Here is a 14,834-nt window from a genome sequence, read left to right as displayed (position 1 = left end):
GAGGTAGCCTGAATGCCAGATGCAAGGAAGTGGCAACAGGATTCAGATCTCTTGTTGTCTTGCGTGCTCCTTGAGGCATCTGGTGGGCAACTGTGAGATGCAGGACACTGGACTAGGTGGGCTCTTGGCCTGACTCCCAGATAAGTACACATAGGATTGCAGCCATATTCTTATAAGAGCACTTCATGCTGGGAAATGGGGTAGCCCACAAGCTTTCAGCAGGATACAGTTTAACTATCTCCTATATCAGCCGAAACTCTGATTTCATCCCACTGGTGCCACTGCCCTGTTCAAGCAGCCACCTGATATGGGTTGTATTGGCAGCAGATTGCAAGTGATGTGAGGGGGCGGCGGATTCAGGGGGCCTTTCCCCAGAGTCCGACACTGCCTCCTCCAAGCTGCTGCCAACGCAAGCTGCAGTGAACTGCTTCCAGCTCCCCTGAGTGGCAAGCAGGTCATTCCGCTCCTTGCTATGCTCCTCATGCGCTGCTGTGAAATCTGGAAGTCCCGCACTGAATGGGTTTTGGGTGTTTTGTAGTGCAGGGGCGGTAAACCCGCAACAGGCAGCAACAGGCAGCATTCCAGATTGCACCACACCTAGGATGAGCTTTTCTAAAGAGCAAAGGGCAGAGAACAACCACCTGGTGGCAGCCCTCCCTGCGCAATTTAAAGGTACACAGAATCAAAGGGTCAGTGCCTAAGAGTCAGCTGCCATGGACTGGATATTGTAGATGGTATTGTAGATGCTTCTACATGACAACAATGAGAGCAGCTTCTTGAATGGAAAGACCACAACAGAAAAATAAAGTCCTCTTGATTTTTAGTGCAGCGCTGTTGTTGTTGTTGCAACATAATGCAGCTGAAAGGCTTTCCTCCTCAATAGATCCCGTTTTTAAAAATCATTTCTACCAAAGTCACTTGCTTAGAGGTACAAGAAAACCTGCTCTTTGTTAATGCAGTGAAGGGCTGCCCTTGCCAGCAACTGAAACACTCCAGACTTCCCTTTTAAGGCTCTCTGACTTGCTTAAGTGCCTTGGTTGCTAAATGGAGAAGTGGCTCCATAGAGGAGCAAGTTTGGGTAAATGCAAACCAGTCTCAAAATGACTCCACGCTACAATTCAAGCAGGTAAGCTAGATTTGTGAAGCCTTCTGAACGCACTCCCTTGGGCTTGCTTATCTCAATTTTTCATTGCTTTGATTAGGTCAATGACACCATCTGCAGAGGGAAATTAAAAGAACTTAAGGCTTATTAATGGTACCACTTGTTTGGCAACTGACTCCTGAACTCCACTGCTACTTGAAAGACAAAATCTTGTCATTTTATTGTGCTAGCAGCCTAGCATCATAGACCTTCTGCTTTTTATTCTACTTGCAGTTTGTTTTTTTTCAGGCTTCCTTGGCTAAACTATAATATGTGAGAGTGAAGGATGTTCTAAAGAGTTCCCCCAGCAAAGGGAGACTGCTCACCTTAGGAGAGGTCAGGAAGCATTGCCAGGGTCAATCCGAAGGGTGTTCTGGGCAGGATCTGTTCACTTCAAACCAGGAATCTATACAGCTGGCAAAGGACAGATTGGTGGTTATCAGAAGGGTCCATCACTATGCATCACAATGGCTGGCACAGAGCATCCTTCACAGAGCCCTTCGGAAGGGAACCTCACGCACCCCCACCCAAGGATGAGCATCTGCCTCAAGCCAAGAAGGAAGGCTGAGTGAAAGAGAACACCACCACTATCATGCTTTCCCACCATGCCCCTTTGGAGGGGAGGGAATAAGTGAGCACCAGGTGTGGTCCTGCAGGAAACCTCATGCATGACAGTTTAATCCTGCACCACATCAGGATCTCCCCAGCAAGAGTGCTGAGCAAGGCTTTCTTTGCACCTTACCTCTTGTGATAAATGCAAAGGCAGGGAAGGCGGGCTATCCTGTCGCCCTGCAGGAGTTCCTCCAGGCAGATAACACACTCGCCTGCATCCTTTGTTAGCACATCATCTGCAGGGTGGAGAAAGACACAAGACAGGCAATGAGAAGCAGGCAGAAACGGGAGGGAGCCCCTGCACCAGCTTGGCAACAGCCTGCTCTCAGCTCAAGGTCCACCACAGAGATAAGACAAGCCTTCTGGAGTTGCCCAAGGTCAAGCGCTACCAGCCCCCCAAGCTTTGACCTTTTGGAGAACATCCCAGCCCACCTGCCAGAATTTAAAGTGAGTCCCAAAGCAGAACTGTGGCTATCTTGGTTGTAATGGCCGCTCGCTTGCTTGCACCGAGCAAAACTCCCCCCTGCAATGAACCAGGCAGGAAGACTTTACAAGATCTGGTTCTCTCTCTCTCTTTTTCAAACTCTCACTCGTTAGAAAATGGCTAAGGCATGTGCAGACAGGCAAGCCTGAGACATTTGTGGACTTCCTTATAAAGCTCAGTCATGAATGCAGAAGCTGACCAGGCTGTTATTTGTTCCTGCAACATCTGCTGAAAATATTTCCATCTCTATTTTACAGAAGTCCTTCCTGGCAGATATCTCTCCAAAGCCCACTGGCACAAAACCTGCATTGAAGGAAGGCTGACCCATCCATGAGGCACTCTCAGGTGGTGGACTGGCAAGGGGGCATCCATTGCTGCTGCTCCCGATTTCAAAAAGGAAGAAGGAAATGGAGCAGAAGTGTGGGGAGGGGAGCAGTGGCTTAGAGCAGAGACACTCACCCACACTTCCTCTTTGAATCCAGAAAGCAGGAGTGGGAGTGGCCACTGGTGTGCCCCCACCCCAGGTAATGGAAGTGGGGATTTGGTACACCATGAGGTTGGAAGAGGGGGTACAAACCATGGATCGTCATGTCAGAACTAGACTATAGCAATGACTGCTGCTCCACCTCCAGAGGCCAGTGCATGAAGACAGTGAACAGCTGAATAGATAAGCAGCTTTTGAGGGTGCCTGATGCTCTTTTTAGAATCCAATCTTTGACTAGTACAAACTGCAGTTTGGCACTGAGGTGAACCACTGGCTGCATTCAGAGGCCACCTACTCTGATCCTCCCAACTATGGCTTGGAGGATCAGAAGAAACCATGAACACATGCCCTTGCCTCCCCTTCACATGCCCATGACCACTTTGAGTGTGTCAAGCCAGTTAGCAGCAACATTTGAACCAGCAAACACTGTGGCTTGCACAGGGAACAAGAAGACCAGCTTGATCCTGGCTCAAACCACAGTTGCCGATCCAAACATTCTGGCAAACTGTGGTTTGATGAACTAGGAAGTGTTCCAGCTAAGCCAGATGTAGGGGGATGGGCAAGGAAATAAGAGTAGGTACATACATGGCTCATTCCTGATCCTCCAAACCATGGTCTGAAGGCTTGGTGAACACAACACCTGCATGTGGCCATTGTAACTGTGGAGTTTTCTTGCAACGTTTTCCAATTTAACATTGGTTTGTGTATCAAAGTCCAAATACAATTGGCACACAGAAAGTTCTCCCAAACATTAAAACAGCACCTTTTAATTCTTTCTAAATGCACATTCTGAATGCTAGGAAGAAACTACCACAAGCAGTCAGGGTGCCCAAATGCCTTCTGTGTCATTGCAAGGATTATGCATGTGTAGATCTCATCAGTCAATTCTTCAGCTAGTTAACAAGCTCATGAATTTACTCAAAGATCTTTTGTCAGCTGACAGCCAGATCGAAAAATGTGATATCCAACTCCTCCAGAACCCCTCTAGCCAAGTAGGCTGTAGGTCAATCAATTACAGAGAGGGGGGAGAATTGGCTCAGAAAACCTGCATCCCACTGCCTCTTGCCTGAAGGCAAGTCTATGAAAACCCTCCTTCACTGCTTCACAGCTCCAAAAATAGACAGTGGAGGTGACAACAAGGGGGGGGAGGGAGAGAGAAGAGTTGCTAAGCACTGCAGGGTGCTTTCACAAATTGCCCCCACCCCCATGCAATTCTGAAAACCATGTACAATCATGCTGAGTGTGTGCCAAGAGCTCCACTGGGGACAGGGGGGTGGAGGAGAAGAAAAAAGGGGACCCTCATAGCGGAAAGGGAGGCAGTGGACTCCATCCTCTGCACAAGGCACTTTTTCTCTGACTCTGCTCAGTTTCGCAGGCAGAGGAATTTCTGGGGGAGGAACTGCCCTTCCTATCACAGGCTGCTGCCAGGCAGGCTGGGGAAGGCCCGGCTGTGATGCAGAACGACCAGCTCCTCCTCCTGACCCGATTTCCAGCTCACAGCCTCAAGAGCTGCCTGGCGCTGTCTCTGCCAGCACAGCCTGGGCGGATCCCAGGAAACATCACGGACACTGGGGGACTCACACAGCCTGGCACTGACAGCTGTAGCAGGTGCCAATCAATCTGCCGGGCATGTCACTGATGGGGCAGGGGCACTTGCTCCCAGGGGAACACGAAGCCCTCCCCTAGCTCCATAGCAGGGCTGCAGCACTGGACAGACTTGGCAATAGCATTTACATGGGAAGCAAGCAGCAAAGCATCTCAAGCCAGGCAGGGTGACACTGGCTTGGGGTGCAGAATGGCTTCTGGACTATGCAACACATCCACTCTGGACCACAAGGGAAATGGGTTACTCCTTCCTAACAGAGAAACCTGGCTCCCATGGCGCAGGAGGACAGGGAACATTCCACTCATAACTTCCTAATCACGCCATCCAAGAACAGAATTTGGAACACAGTGCAAAACTCAGCATCCACTTCTCGTCTAGACAGGCTAGTAGACAGTGCTGGGGGAGAGGTAGCAGCTGTGGTGCATGTCGGCACCAACGACGTGGGCAAGTGTAGCTGGGAGGTCCTGGAGGCCAAATTTAGGCTTTTAGGCAGGAAGCTGAAAGCCAGGACCTCAAAGGTAGCGTTCTCTGAAGTGCTACCTGTTCCACGCGCAGGGCCAGCTAGGCAGGCGGAGATCAGGGGTCTCAATGCGTGGATGAGACGGTGGTGTAGGGAGGAGGGGTTTAGATTCGTTAGGCACTGGGGAACTTTTTGGGACAAGCGGGGCCTGTACAAGAGGGACGGGCTCCATTTGAACCAGAATGGAACCAGACTGCTGGCGCATAACATTAAAAAGGTGGCAGAGCAGCTTTTAAACTGATCCCTGGGGGAAGGCCGACAGGAGCCGAGGGGCATCCGGTTCGGGACTCCTCATCCCTATGGGATGAGGATGGGGAGGTTAGAGAACAACAAGACAAAGGCAGGGTAGGAGAAGAAATTGGGAAAGGTAGGGTGATGGGATGTGATAGACGGTTTGGCACAATGAGAGGATGCGGGGACAAAGGAGTGAATAAGCAGCCCATCCTGGGGCATTCCGTGTATAAATGCTTTTATGCAAATGCCCGAAGTCTACGAGCAAAGGTGGGAGAACTGGAATGTCTGGTGACAAGGGAAAATATTGACATAGTGGGCATAACGGAAACCTGGTGGAATGCGGAGAATCAGTGGGATACCGCAATCCCGGGCTATAAACTCTACAGGAGGGTCAGGCAGGGGCGTGTTGGAGGTGGGGTGGCCCTTTATGTTAAGGAAGGGATAGAATCCAGCAAAGTAGAGATTGAAGGTGGGTCCGACTCCACCGTAGAATCTCTGTGGGTTAAATTACCAGGCTTGTGCAGCGATGTAATACTGGGGGCATGCTATCGTCCTCCAGACCAGAAATCTGATGGGGACCTTGAAATGAGGAAACAGATCAGGGAGGTGACAAGGAAGGACAGGGTTGTAATCATGGGGGACTTCAATTATCCTCATATTGACTGGGTCAATTTGTGTTCTGGTCACGATAAGGAAACCGGATTTCTTGACGTGCTAAATGACTGTGGCTTAGATCAGCTAGTCACGGAGCCCACCAGAGGACAGGTGACTCTGGATTTAATTTTGTGCGGTACGCAGGACCTGGTTAGAGATGTAAACGTTACTGAGCCATTGGGGAACAGTGATCATGCTGCGATCCGTTTTGACGTGCACGTTGGGGGAAGAATACCAGGCAAATCTCTAACAAAAACCCTTGACTTCCGACGGGCGGACTTCCCTCAAATGAGGAGGCTGGTTAGAAGGAGGTTGAAAGGGAGGGTAAAAAGAGTCCAGTCTCTCCAGAGTGCATGGAGGCTGCTTAAAACAACAGTAATAGAGGCCCAGCAGAGGTGTATACCGCAAAGAAAGAAGGGTTCCACTAAATCCAGGAGAGTGCCCGCATGGCTAACCAGCCAAGTTAGAGAGGCTGTGAAGGGCAAGGAAGCTTCCTTCCGTAAATGGAAGTCTTGCCCTAATGAAGAGAATAAAAAGGAACATAAACTGTGGCAAAAGAAATGTAAGAAGGTGATAGGGGAGGCCAAGCGAGACTATGAGGAACGCATGGCCAGCAACATTAAGGGGAATAATAAAAGCTTCTTCAAATATGTTAGAAGCAGGAAACCCGCCAGAGAAGCGGTTGGCCCTCTGGATGGTGAGGGAGGGAAAGGGGAGATAAAAGGAGACTTAGAGATGGCAGAGAAATTAAATGAGTTCTTTGCATCTGTCTTCACGGCAGAAGACCTTGGGCAGATACCGCTGCCCGAACGGCCCCTCCTGACCGAGGAGTTAAGTCAGATAGAGGTTAAAAGAGAAGATGTTTCAGACCTCATTGATAAATTAAAGATCAATAAGTCACCGGGCCCTGATGGCATACACCCAAGGGTTATTAAGGAATTGAAGAATGAAGTTGCAGATCTCTTGACTAAGGTATGCAACTTGTCCCTCAAAACAGCCACGGTACCAGAAGATTGGAGGATAGCAAATGTCACGCCTATTTTTAAAAAGGGAAAGAGGGGGGACCCGGGAAACTATAGGCCGGTCAGCCTAACATCCATACCGGGTAAGATGGTGGAATGCCTCATCAAAGATAGGATCTCAAAACACATAGACGAACAGGCCTTGCTGAGGGAGAGTCAGCATGGCTTCTGTAAGGGTAAGTCTTGCCTCACAAACCTTATAGAATTCTTTGAAAAGGTCAACAGGCATGTGGATGCGGGAGAACCCGTGGACATTATATATCTGGACTTTCAGAAGGCATTTGACACGGTCCCTCACCAAAGGCTACTGAAAAAACTCCACAGTCAGGGAATTAGAGGACAGGTCCTCTCGTGGATTGAGAACTGGTTGGAGGCCAGGAAGCAGAGAGTGGGTGTCAATGGGCAATTTTCACAATGGAGAGAGGTGAAAAGCGGTGTGCCCCAAGGATCTGTCCTGGGACCGGTGCTTTTCAACCTCTTCATAAATGACCTGGAGACAGGGTTGAGCAGTGAAGTGGCTAAGTTTGCAGATGACACCAAACTTTTCCGAGTGGTAAAGACCAGAAGTGATTGTGAGGAGCTCCAGAAGGATCTCTCCAGACTGGCAGAATGGGCAGCAAAATGGCAGATGCGCTTTAATGTCAGTAAGTGTAAAGTCATGCACATTGGGGCAAAAAATCAAAACTTTAGATATAGGCTGATGGGTTCTGAGCTGTCTGTGACAGATCAGGAGAGAGATCTTGGGGTGGTGGTGGACAGGTCGATGAAAGTGTCGACCCAATGTGCGGCGGCAGTGAAGAAGGCCAATTCTATGCTTGGGATCATTAGGAAGGGTATTGAGAACAAAACGGCTAATATTATAATGCCGTTGTACAAATCGATGGTAAGGCCACACCTGGAGTATTGTGTCCAGTTCTGGTCGCCGCATCTCAAAAAAGACATAGTGGAAATGGAAAAGGTGCAAAAGAGAGCGACTAAGCTGATTACGGGGCTGGGGCACCTTCCTTATGAGGAAAGGCTACGGCGTTTGGGCCTCTTCAGCCTAGAAAAGAGAAGCTTGAGGGGGGACATGATTGAGACATACAAAATTATGCAGGGGAAGGACAGAGTGGATAGGGAGATGCTCTTTACACTCTCACATAATACCAGAACCAGGGGACATCCACTAAAATTGAGTGTTGGGCGGGTTAGGACAGACAAAAGAAAATATTTCTTTACTCAGCGCGTGGTCAGTCTGTGGAACTCCTTGCCACAGGATGTGGTGCTGGCGTCTAGCCTAGACGCCTTTAAAAGGGGATTGGACGAGTTTCTGGAGGAAAAATCCATTATGGGGTACAAGCCATGATGTGTATGCGCAACCTCCTGATTTTAGGAATGGGTTAAGTCAGAATGCCAGATGTAGGGGAGAGCACCAGGACGAGGTCTCTTGTTATCTGGTGTGCTCCCTGGGGCATTTGGTGGGCTGCTGTGAGATACAGGAAGCTGGACTAGATGGGCCTATGGCCTGATCCAGTGGGGCTGTTCTTATGTTCTTATCCTGTTGCAAAATGGAACACAGGTTTCTAGTCCTTAAGGCTACAGTTTAGAAACATAGGCAGACTAGCAAAGTCCTAGAAGCTCTGCCTCTGTGTATGCCACGCATCATATTACGCCAGCTTGGCTTAGCAGGAATGATTTCTTCAGATGATAGCATCCTGCTAATCGTGGGACAGAATTTCAGTTTTCTTTTGGGAACAGTGCAGTGGAAGCTCTGTGCTGCAGGTAGGATCAACATGTGCACAATCTGGAAAAGCCAGGCGCTGTCCAAAAACACCCTCCAGGGCAGCTGATGCATACAAAGCCCCAAGGAAGCTGAACTGGCTGCAGAGCTGTGCTGGTTCCAAACAGGATTCAAAGTCTCCTGGGTTCATCTCCAAGCAGTTAACATCCCCACCATCCCCCTGATGTCCCACTCGCCCCAGTGAGGGTTCAGACAAATGGCACTTTGGAACTCAGGAAATGACCTTTCTGGGGAAAGTCTCACTTACCATTGTAGGAGAGGCGGGGTTTGCTCAGACACATGATAAAGTGCATTTCCATTTCATCGGAAGCCACGGATTTGGAGCAAATGGGGCACTTGAAACCTAGAAGTGAGCAAAGGTGAAGGGCACTGAGTCAATTAATACTTGGAGGAGAAACAAATCCCAATACGCAGTGGTAGAGATCTTCCCCACATCAGAAAACTGGAGATGCCAGAGAGACTGAACCGGATGTACTAATACTGAATACATGTGATAAAAGCATCACAATAATTAAACAAACTACTACCTTACAAAATGGAATCAAATAGAAATCCTGACAATGAGTTTCTGAAATATCCTTCCACTTCCCTACCTCATCACCATCCATATTGTACCTTCTGTCAAGACATCATATGACAAGTTGTACATGCAGAGATTCAACATGACTGCAAAATGAGTCCAGTGTGTGGTGCTAAGTGCAGAATTTAACCACCTGAGAATCTTGGCCCTCTTTCAAATTTCTAGTCCTCAAGACTGCAAAGCTACATGCCTAAAGACCCCTGCTAACTGGTAAGAGGCACTTTTTCAAGTGGGTGCTCCTCTTTTATTTAGCAGAGGGAGAGCAACTGGTCCACCTCACCTCAGCAGTGTCTTTTCTAGTGGTTGTCTGCTGGTGTTGCATCTTTTTAGATTATGAGCCCTTTTGGGACAGGGAGCCATTACTTATTTGATTTTTTTCTGTAAAACGCATTGGGAACGTTTTATTGAAAAGTGGTTTATAAATACTGTTGTTAATAAATAAATAAATAAAATAAAAAATAATAAAAGACATGTGGGGGTTGCAATATCCACTGAGAACTCGGGGGGGGCGGGGCGGGGGCTGAACAACACTGATGGCATGAGGATTGGGAGGGCACAAGGATGCAGGTCTCTTGTTGTCTTGTGCTCCCTGGGGCATTTGGTGGGCTACTGTGAGATAAGGAAGCTGGACTAGATGGGTCTATGTGGGTCTATGTCTGATCCAGTGGGGCTGTTCTTATGTTCTTAGGGCAGGTTGAAACCTCACTGCCCTCTGTATAGTTCACATGACCTCCAAAGCCTGCGCACACTCACAAGAAACTGCTGAGTTCTGCAAAAAAAATTGCAGAAATTTTCTAAATGATAAAAGCTGCCCATTCCAGCTTCTCTTGGCAAAGCTTGAATAGGTTGGATACATAGTTTGTTATAGTGCAGAGAAAATACCCTCAGCCCTGATCAGGATTGCCTAGCTCCTTCCCTACTCAAGGCTAGGCTAGAACATACAAATGTTCCTTCTGTGAGCCAGAGAGCTGATCTGACAAAATGTGACAGTGAAATGCAGCAAGGACAAGAGGCAGTGCCTTTACGCATGGGAAAGAGCCAAAAGTTCAGAGGCAAAATATTAGAGGGGTGCGGAAGCCACACAGCTAAATTGCCCATGATGCCAACAGCCGTTCGGCTGAGAGGTCAGAACTCTCTTGTGCAGAGAGTAAAACCAAAAATTATGCACACTTAAAACAACTGGACTTTAAGGAGTTGTGCATTTGTTCATGACCATGTTAAACTAGGACATAAACAGAAACACAAATTGCAAAGCTTGAGTAAGGAAAGTCACGGAAGTGCAGGATAAGGGTATGTCGACAGATTGGGATTGGTCCAACAGGCACTCCCTCTGCCCAGGAAACCCAGGATCTGTAGTTCAGCAAGAAAAGTGTGGAATTTTGAACCAACTACAATTCCCAAGATCCTCTGGGTCATAAAGATCATTATGTGCCACATTTGAGCTCTGACTTCCAATGCATATCAGTGTTAGGAGGTTGTGTTACGTCATTCCTCAAGCACCAAGTTGCTGTATCCTTTGATTGGCATTACGGTATTTTTTATTTTTGTTAACATTTCTACTGGATTATTGCTTTTAGCATGCTGTTCCCCATCCCAATGGTGTTCACAGTGGCAGAGGTAAAAAAATATTTTAAATAATTACAGTGATTTGATGCCCAATTCATCTGTGCTAAAGAAAAAGAAAATGTATTCCTTCTGAGTGGTTCCCCCATGGCATCTGGGGTCATCCAGCATGGGACACAACTAGAAAAGGCCAGAAAGGAATCACACCACGTCAGGCATCAGATCAATGGTGTTTTGGTTACGAAATCCCTGCAACTCCAATTACCTTCACGCCCACACATTCCAAGTGGAAAAAAGCAGCAAGAACTGGCACTACACGATACATCCAGGCAGCTTTGACAAATCTCATCAATCTAGACTGGTTATGAACAGTGCACACTGAAGGATGTGGATGTAACGTGAGAATATGCTGGGCCACATGGTGGGAGGGAGGGTAACTGGTATGTGGCAAGGAGTGGGGAAGGACAGGTCCCAAGTGAGAGCTCGTAAAATTTTGCAAAACCTTAGGGGACAGGTGGTTCCAAAACCCTGATTGGAAAACATGGCATTACATGGCTTGAATAATTCGACTTCAACAGTATCCTGCTTAATGGATATTGTATTAATGCTATGGTCTCATTACATTCACCAGTATGTGACGTGCACCTAACTTTTTTCCCCATCATGAACAGGTCTGGCCCAAGATATCCCAACGCCTGAAGTGGTATGCCAAATGCAGCCCCACTTGGGTGTTGGCCCCAATGATGTACCAGCCTCTGCTCCATCCATTCTCTAATGTTCTGGCTCAGCCCTCCCCTCCACATCTCCTCTTCTCTGTTCCTCTTCCTTTTCCAATCCAAGGAGCAGAGGCAAGTAGGTGGGCAGAGATGGGTGCTCCCCATCAATCAGTTGCCCGAGGTGACTGATTGCTTCAGTTGGCCTCATGAATGGGCCGGCCCTGATCATGGAGCTCATAGCTGTTGTGACATGGTAGATGCTGACATACAAGAGTTCTTCCTCATGTCCCTAAAAGTCGTGCCCTCAGAGTCAAGTCCCCCCTCAACTATCGAGAATCCAAGAAAATAAAAACTTTTTTACGACTTGGAGTGATTTGAGAAGGTAGGGCACTTTTATCTATAAATATTAGGCTGTACAAATAAACTAACTGCAAAACACACAAAAATATGAGGGCAATTCAAAGCTTAACCAGCTACATGTAGGAGGATTGCATTTTTACAGCATAATGTGGATGCTTGGGACAGTGGTTCCCAAATTGTGATCCATGGCTCCCCAGGGAGCAGTGAAAACCAGGCAGGGAAGCTGCAGTTTTCTTGTGAAAAACCCGCCACCCTATACAATATAAGGGATTATATGGGGAGCCGTAGCAAATGGTCCAGTAGATCAAAGGAGCCACAAGTTGAGAAGTTTGGGAATTGCTGTCCCTTTTCCCAAAGGAAAGTTTTCAGTGCTCCCCATCCTTCTTTTTATCATGCTATCAGTATTCCAGGATCCAGTTTGGTGGAATCCCATTTTTTTATTATGAGTCACTAGGTGTTTTATAGTATTTAACTGCTGAACTGTTTTTTATATGCCGCTCCATCCTGTGCATGTGTCCTTGGAAGTCAGATCATGCCTGAGAGACTCCTATGGCATCCCTTCACATGCCAAAACATGGAACTGGTCAAAGGAGAAGACAACAAGCGTCAGAGGTTCCACTCAGAATGGGTGCCCTCTAGAGTCCAAAAATACACCTGCTAGGCTGCCAACCCAGAGCAGCTGTACACTTAAAAATAGCAAATTTATTGCTGTAGAGTAGACCACGAGTATGTGTATTAGGTAAGATCTGAAGTTTTTTGTGTTTCCTCTCTTGCTGTGTGTCTACTCTGATGTACGTTCCATAGAATTCAGACAGTAGACAGTTGCTTCCATGCAAAGTGTATAGTGCTTCTCTCATGCTCAATGTTTATTTTTCTTGTTGTTTGCACACACTTTCCTCCTTTCTCTTCCTATTTTCTATCCCTCCCACATATTCCCTTCCACCCCTGCTCTTTTCCTCCCCATCCTACAGTCTGCCCTTAATGCACTACTACTTCTTTCTCCCCCACCCACCAATTTTCTCTGCCAAAGCCCCACAACTCTTTGTTGCACTGATGAAGCCTCTTCCATCCTGCTCTCTCCCTCAATTTCAAAAGGCAACAGTGGTGGGAGGAGGAAGGGGAGCTGCTCTAGTCCACCAATCTCCATTTTTCTCCCTACTTCCTTTGAAATGGTAGGAACAGCCAGGAGGACTAAAGTAGTAGAGTCCCACTTTAGCTCCACTACACCCCTGATTTTAAATCTACTTATTTGGTTCACAGAATAGCAGCTTAGTTCTTAAAGCCACAAAGTTTGGTGGTTAGATTTGTTAGACATACTGAAAGAGTCACACAGTTATTTCAACAGCCTCAGTAAGAAGCTGTATCAGTATATTCCCATGCTTGAGTTAGGAGTTCCAAGACCTTTGCAGGGGGTACTCTCAACCACAAGACCCCACAGACATGACTTGCTTGTGTCATTTGCTAGCAAGCTGCTCTCTCAGTTTCATAACCAAGCATAATCACCCCTCCCTAATAACTGTCAAACAAGAAAACAGCCTGTGCAAAAATCATGGCCCTTCCCCAACTTCACTGAGCAATGAGCAAACAAACATCACTGCACATCAAGTGGTAAACAGATCAGGAAAGAAAGAAAGTCTAATTCAATCAGAGCTGGTACAGCATTCTTTTCTGGAAACAGAGCACTCTAGCCCTGGACACTGTCATAATCTTCACAGCTCCCCAGAAAGCATATGATTGCTAGGGGTGTTTGAAAATGGTTTTATTCTTTTGCAAATTTCATGATGAAAAAGGCAGATGTTGTGGGTTTTTATTCCAAGTTCTCATTTTTATTAATTTTAAGTGCTTTAAAAGTATACTAGGAAGGTGATATAGTGTCAGCAGATGCAGACACAGTATTTCTCACTGAAAAAGTAATCCATTTTAATTTATAGAAAATACCTTAATGCACCAAAATGCAATGTTTTGTGTTTTTAACACCACACCCCCTTTACTAATTGCATACAAAAGACTTGGGCATCTCCACTCCCCTATACATTTCCCAGGTGCCACACTCACTTGAACATAACACACCTAACTCCAAGGAGTCCAGTCCTTGCACTTAAGGTTCAGGAGTAGATGCGCCAGGTGGACTAGCTCAGTTACTCGAAGGACACAGCTGCACAAGGGAAGCAATATTTTATTTATTTACTAAATTTTTACCCCGCTTCATCGATTCATCTGAAGGACGTTCAAAGAGACAATACCTGACCCAATAAGTATGGTAAGTGGGCAAGGCAGTTGCTTCCTGATGGAGTGTGGAGGCTGAATATGTGAGAGTTCACTGCAAGGACGGAGCAAAACAAAAAATGAGAGGAATGAAATTATTTGGTGACAAGCACATAACCGTTTTACTGACATGATGGGTCTCTTGAGTCTTTCTACCAGAGGAGGAAGACTGCTTTCATAGTGCACCTCCTCTAAATGCTGCAGACAAATGCAACTGGAGGGCTGTGCAAGGAGCAATGGAAGAAGGGGAAACAAAACTCTAGACCACCACTACTGTAAGATGAGGGCAGGGAGTTGCCAAGCACCTAGTTGGCGAGGGGGATTATGAGTTAGCACCTTGCCTTTATACTCTGTCTAGAGAGCCTTGTACATGGGTAGCACGGTCATAATTCAAACAGGAAGACAATGATTTATAGACAGAATGCCACTTCAGTGAACACTATTTTAAAAAAGGAGCACACACCCATTTTCCCAGTTTAATACTGGAAGGCCTCATGAAAGGGGCCAGCATGGAGGGGGACCTGGGTCAGTGGTAGAAAGTCCCAGATGCAATCTTTGGTGGCATTTCCAGCTAGAGCTCAGAAAAAGCCTTACCTGAAACCAGGAGTGGTGCAACCTGAAACACCACCTGATGCTACCTTAGGTCTGCCACTGCTATAAAAAAAAAAGTCCAAACCTTTACCATGCTCCTTGTGCACTGCCATGAGAGAACATGCGTGCAGGACTTCCAGTTTCATTTACAGGGATAGAGCATGAAACCAGAAGTCCTGCACATCTGGGTTTCATGGCATTGCACAAGGAGCACTGTAAGGA

At 47.1% G+C, this 14,834-nt stretch overlaps 1 protein-coding gene across 1 annotated transcript in view; it reads right to left on the bottom strand.

Annotated features, from left to right (window-relative positions):
* The window catches only part of ZNRF1 (zinc and ring finger 1), a 38,300-nt gene that overhangs the window by 1,465 nt on the left and 22,001 nt on the right, over positions 1 to 14,834 (bottom strand). The window contains exons 2-4 of the mRNA XM_066637181.1: positions 8,785 to 8,880; positions 1,884 to 1,989; positions 1,468 to 1,555 (exon numbers count right to left, since the gene is read on the bottom strand). Of these exons, the coding sequence (XP_066493278.1) occupies positions 1,498 to 1,555; positions 1,884 to 1,989; positions 8,785 to 8,880 (260 nt within the window). The 3' untranslated portion in view covers positions 1,468 to 1,497. The remainder of the gene's footprint in view (positions 1 to 1,467; positions 1,556 to 1,883; positions 1,990 to 8,784; positions 8,881 to 14,834) is intronic.

The sequence above is a fragment of the Tiliqua scincoides genome, chromosome 9 (genome assembly GCF_035046505.1).
Source record: "Tiliqua scincoides isolate rTilSci1 chromosome 9, rTilSci1.hap2, whole genome shotgun sequence".
NCBI lineage: Eukaryota > Metazoa > Chordata > Lepidosauria > Squamata > Scincidae > Tiliqua > Tiliqua scincoides.
This window is presented reverse-complemented; position numbering and strand designations above follow the sequence as displayed.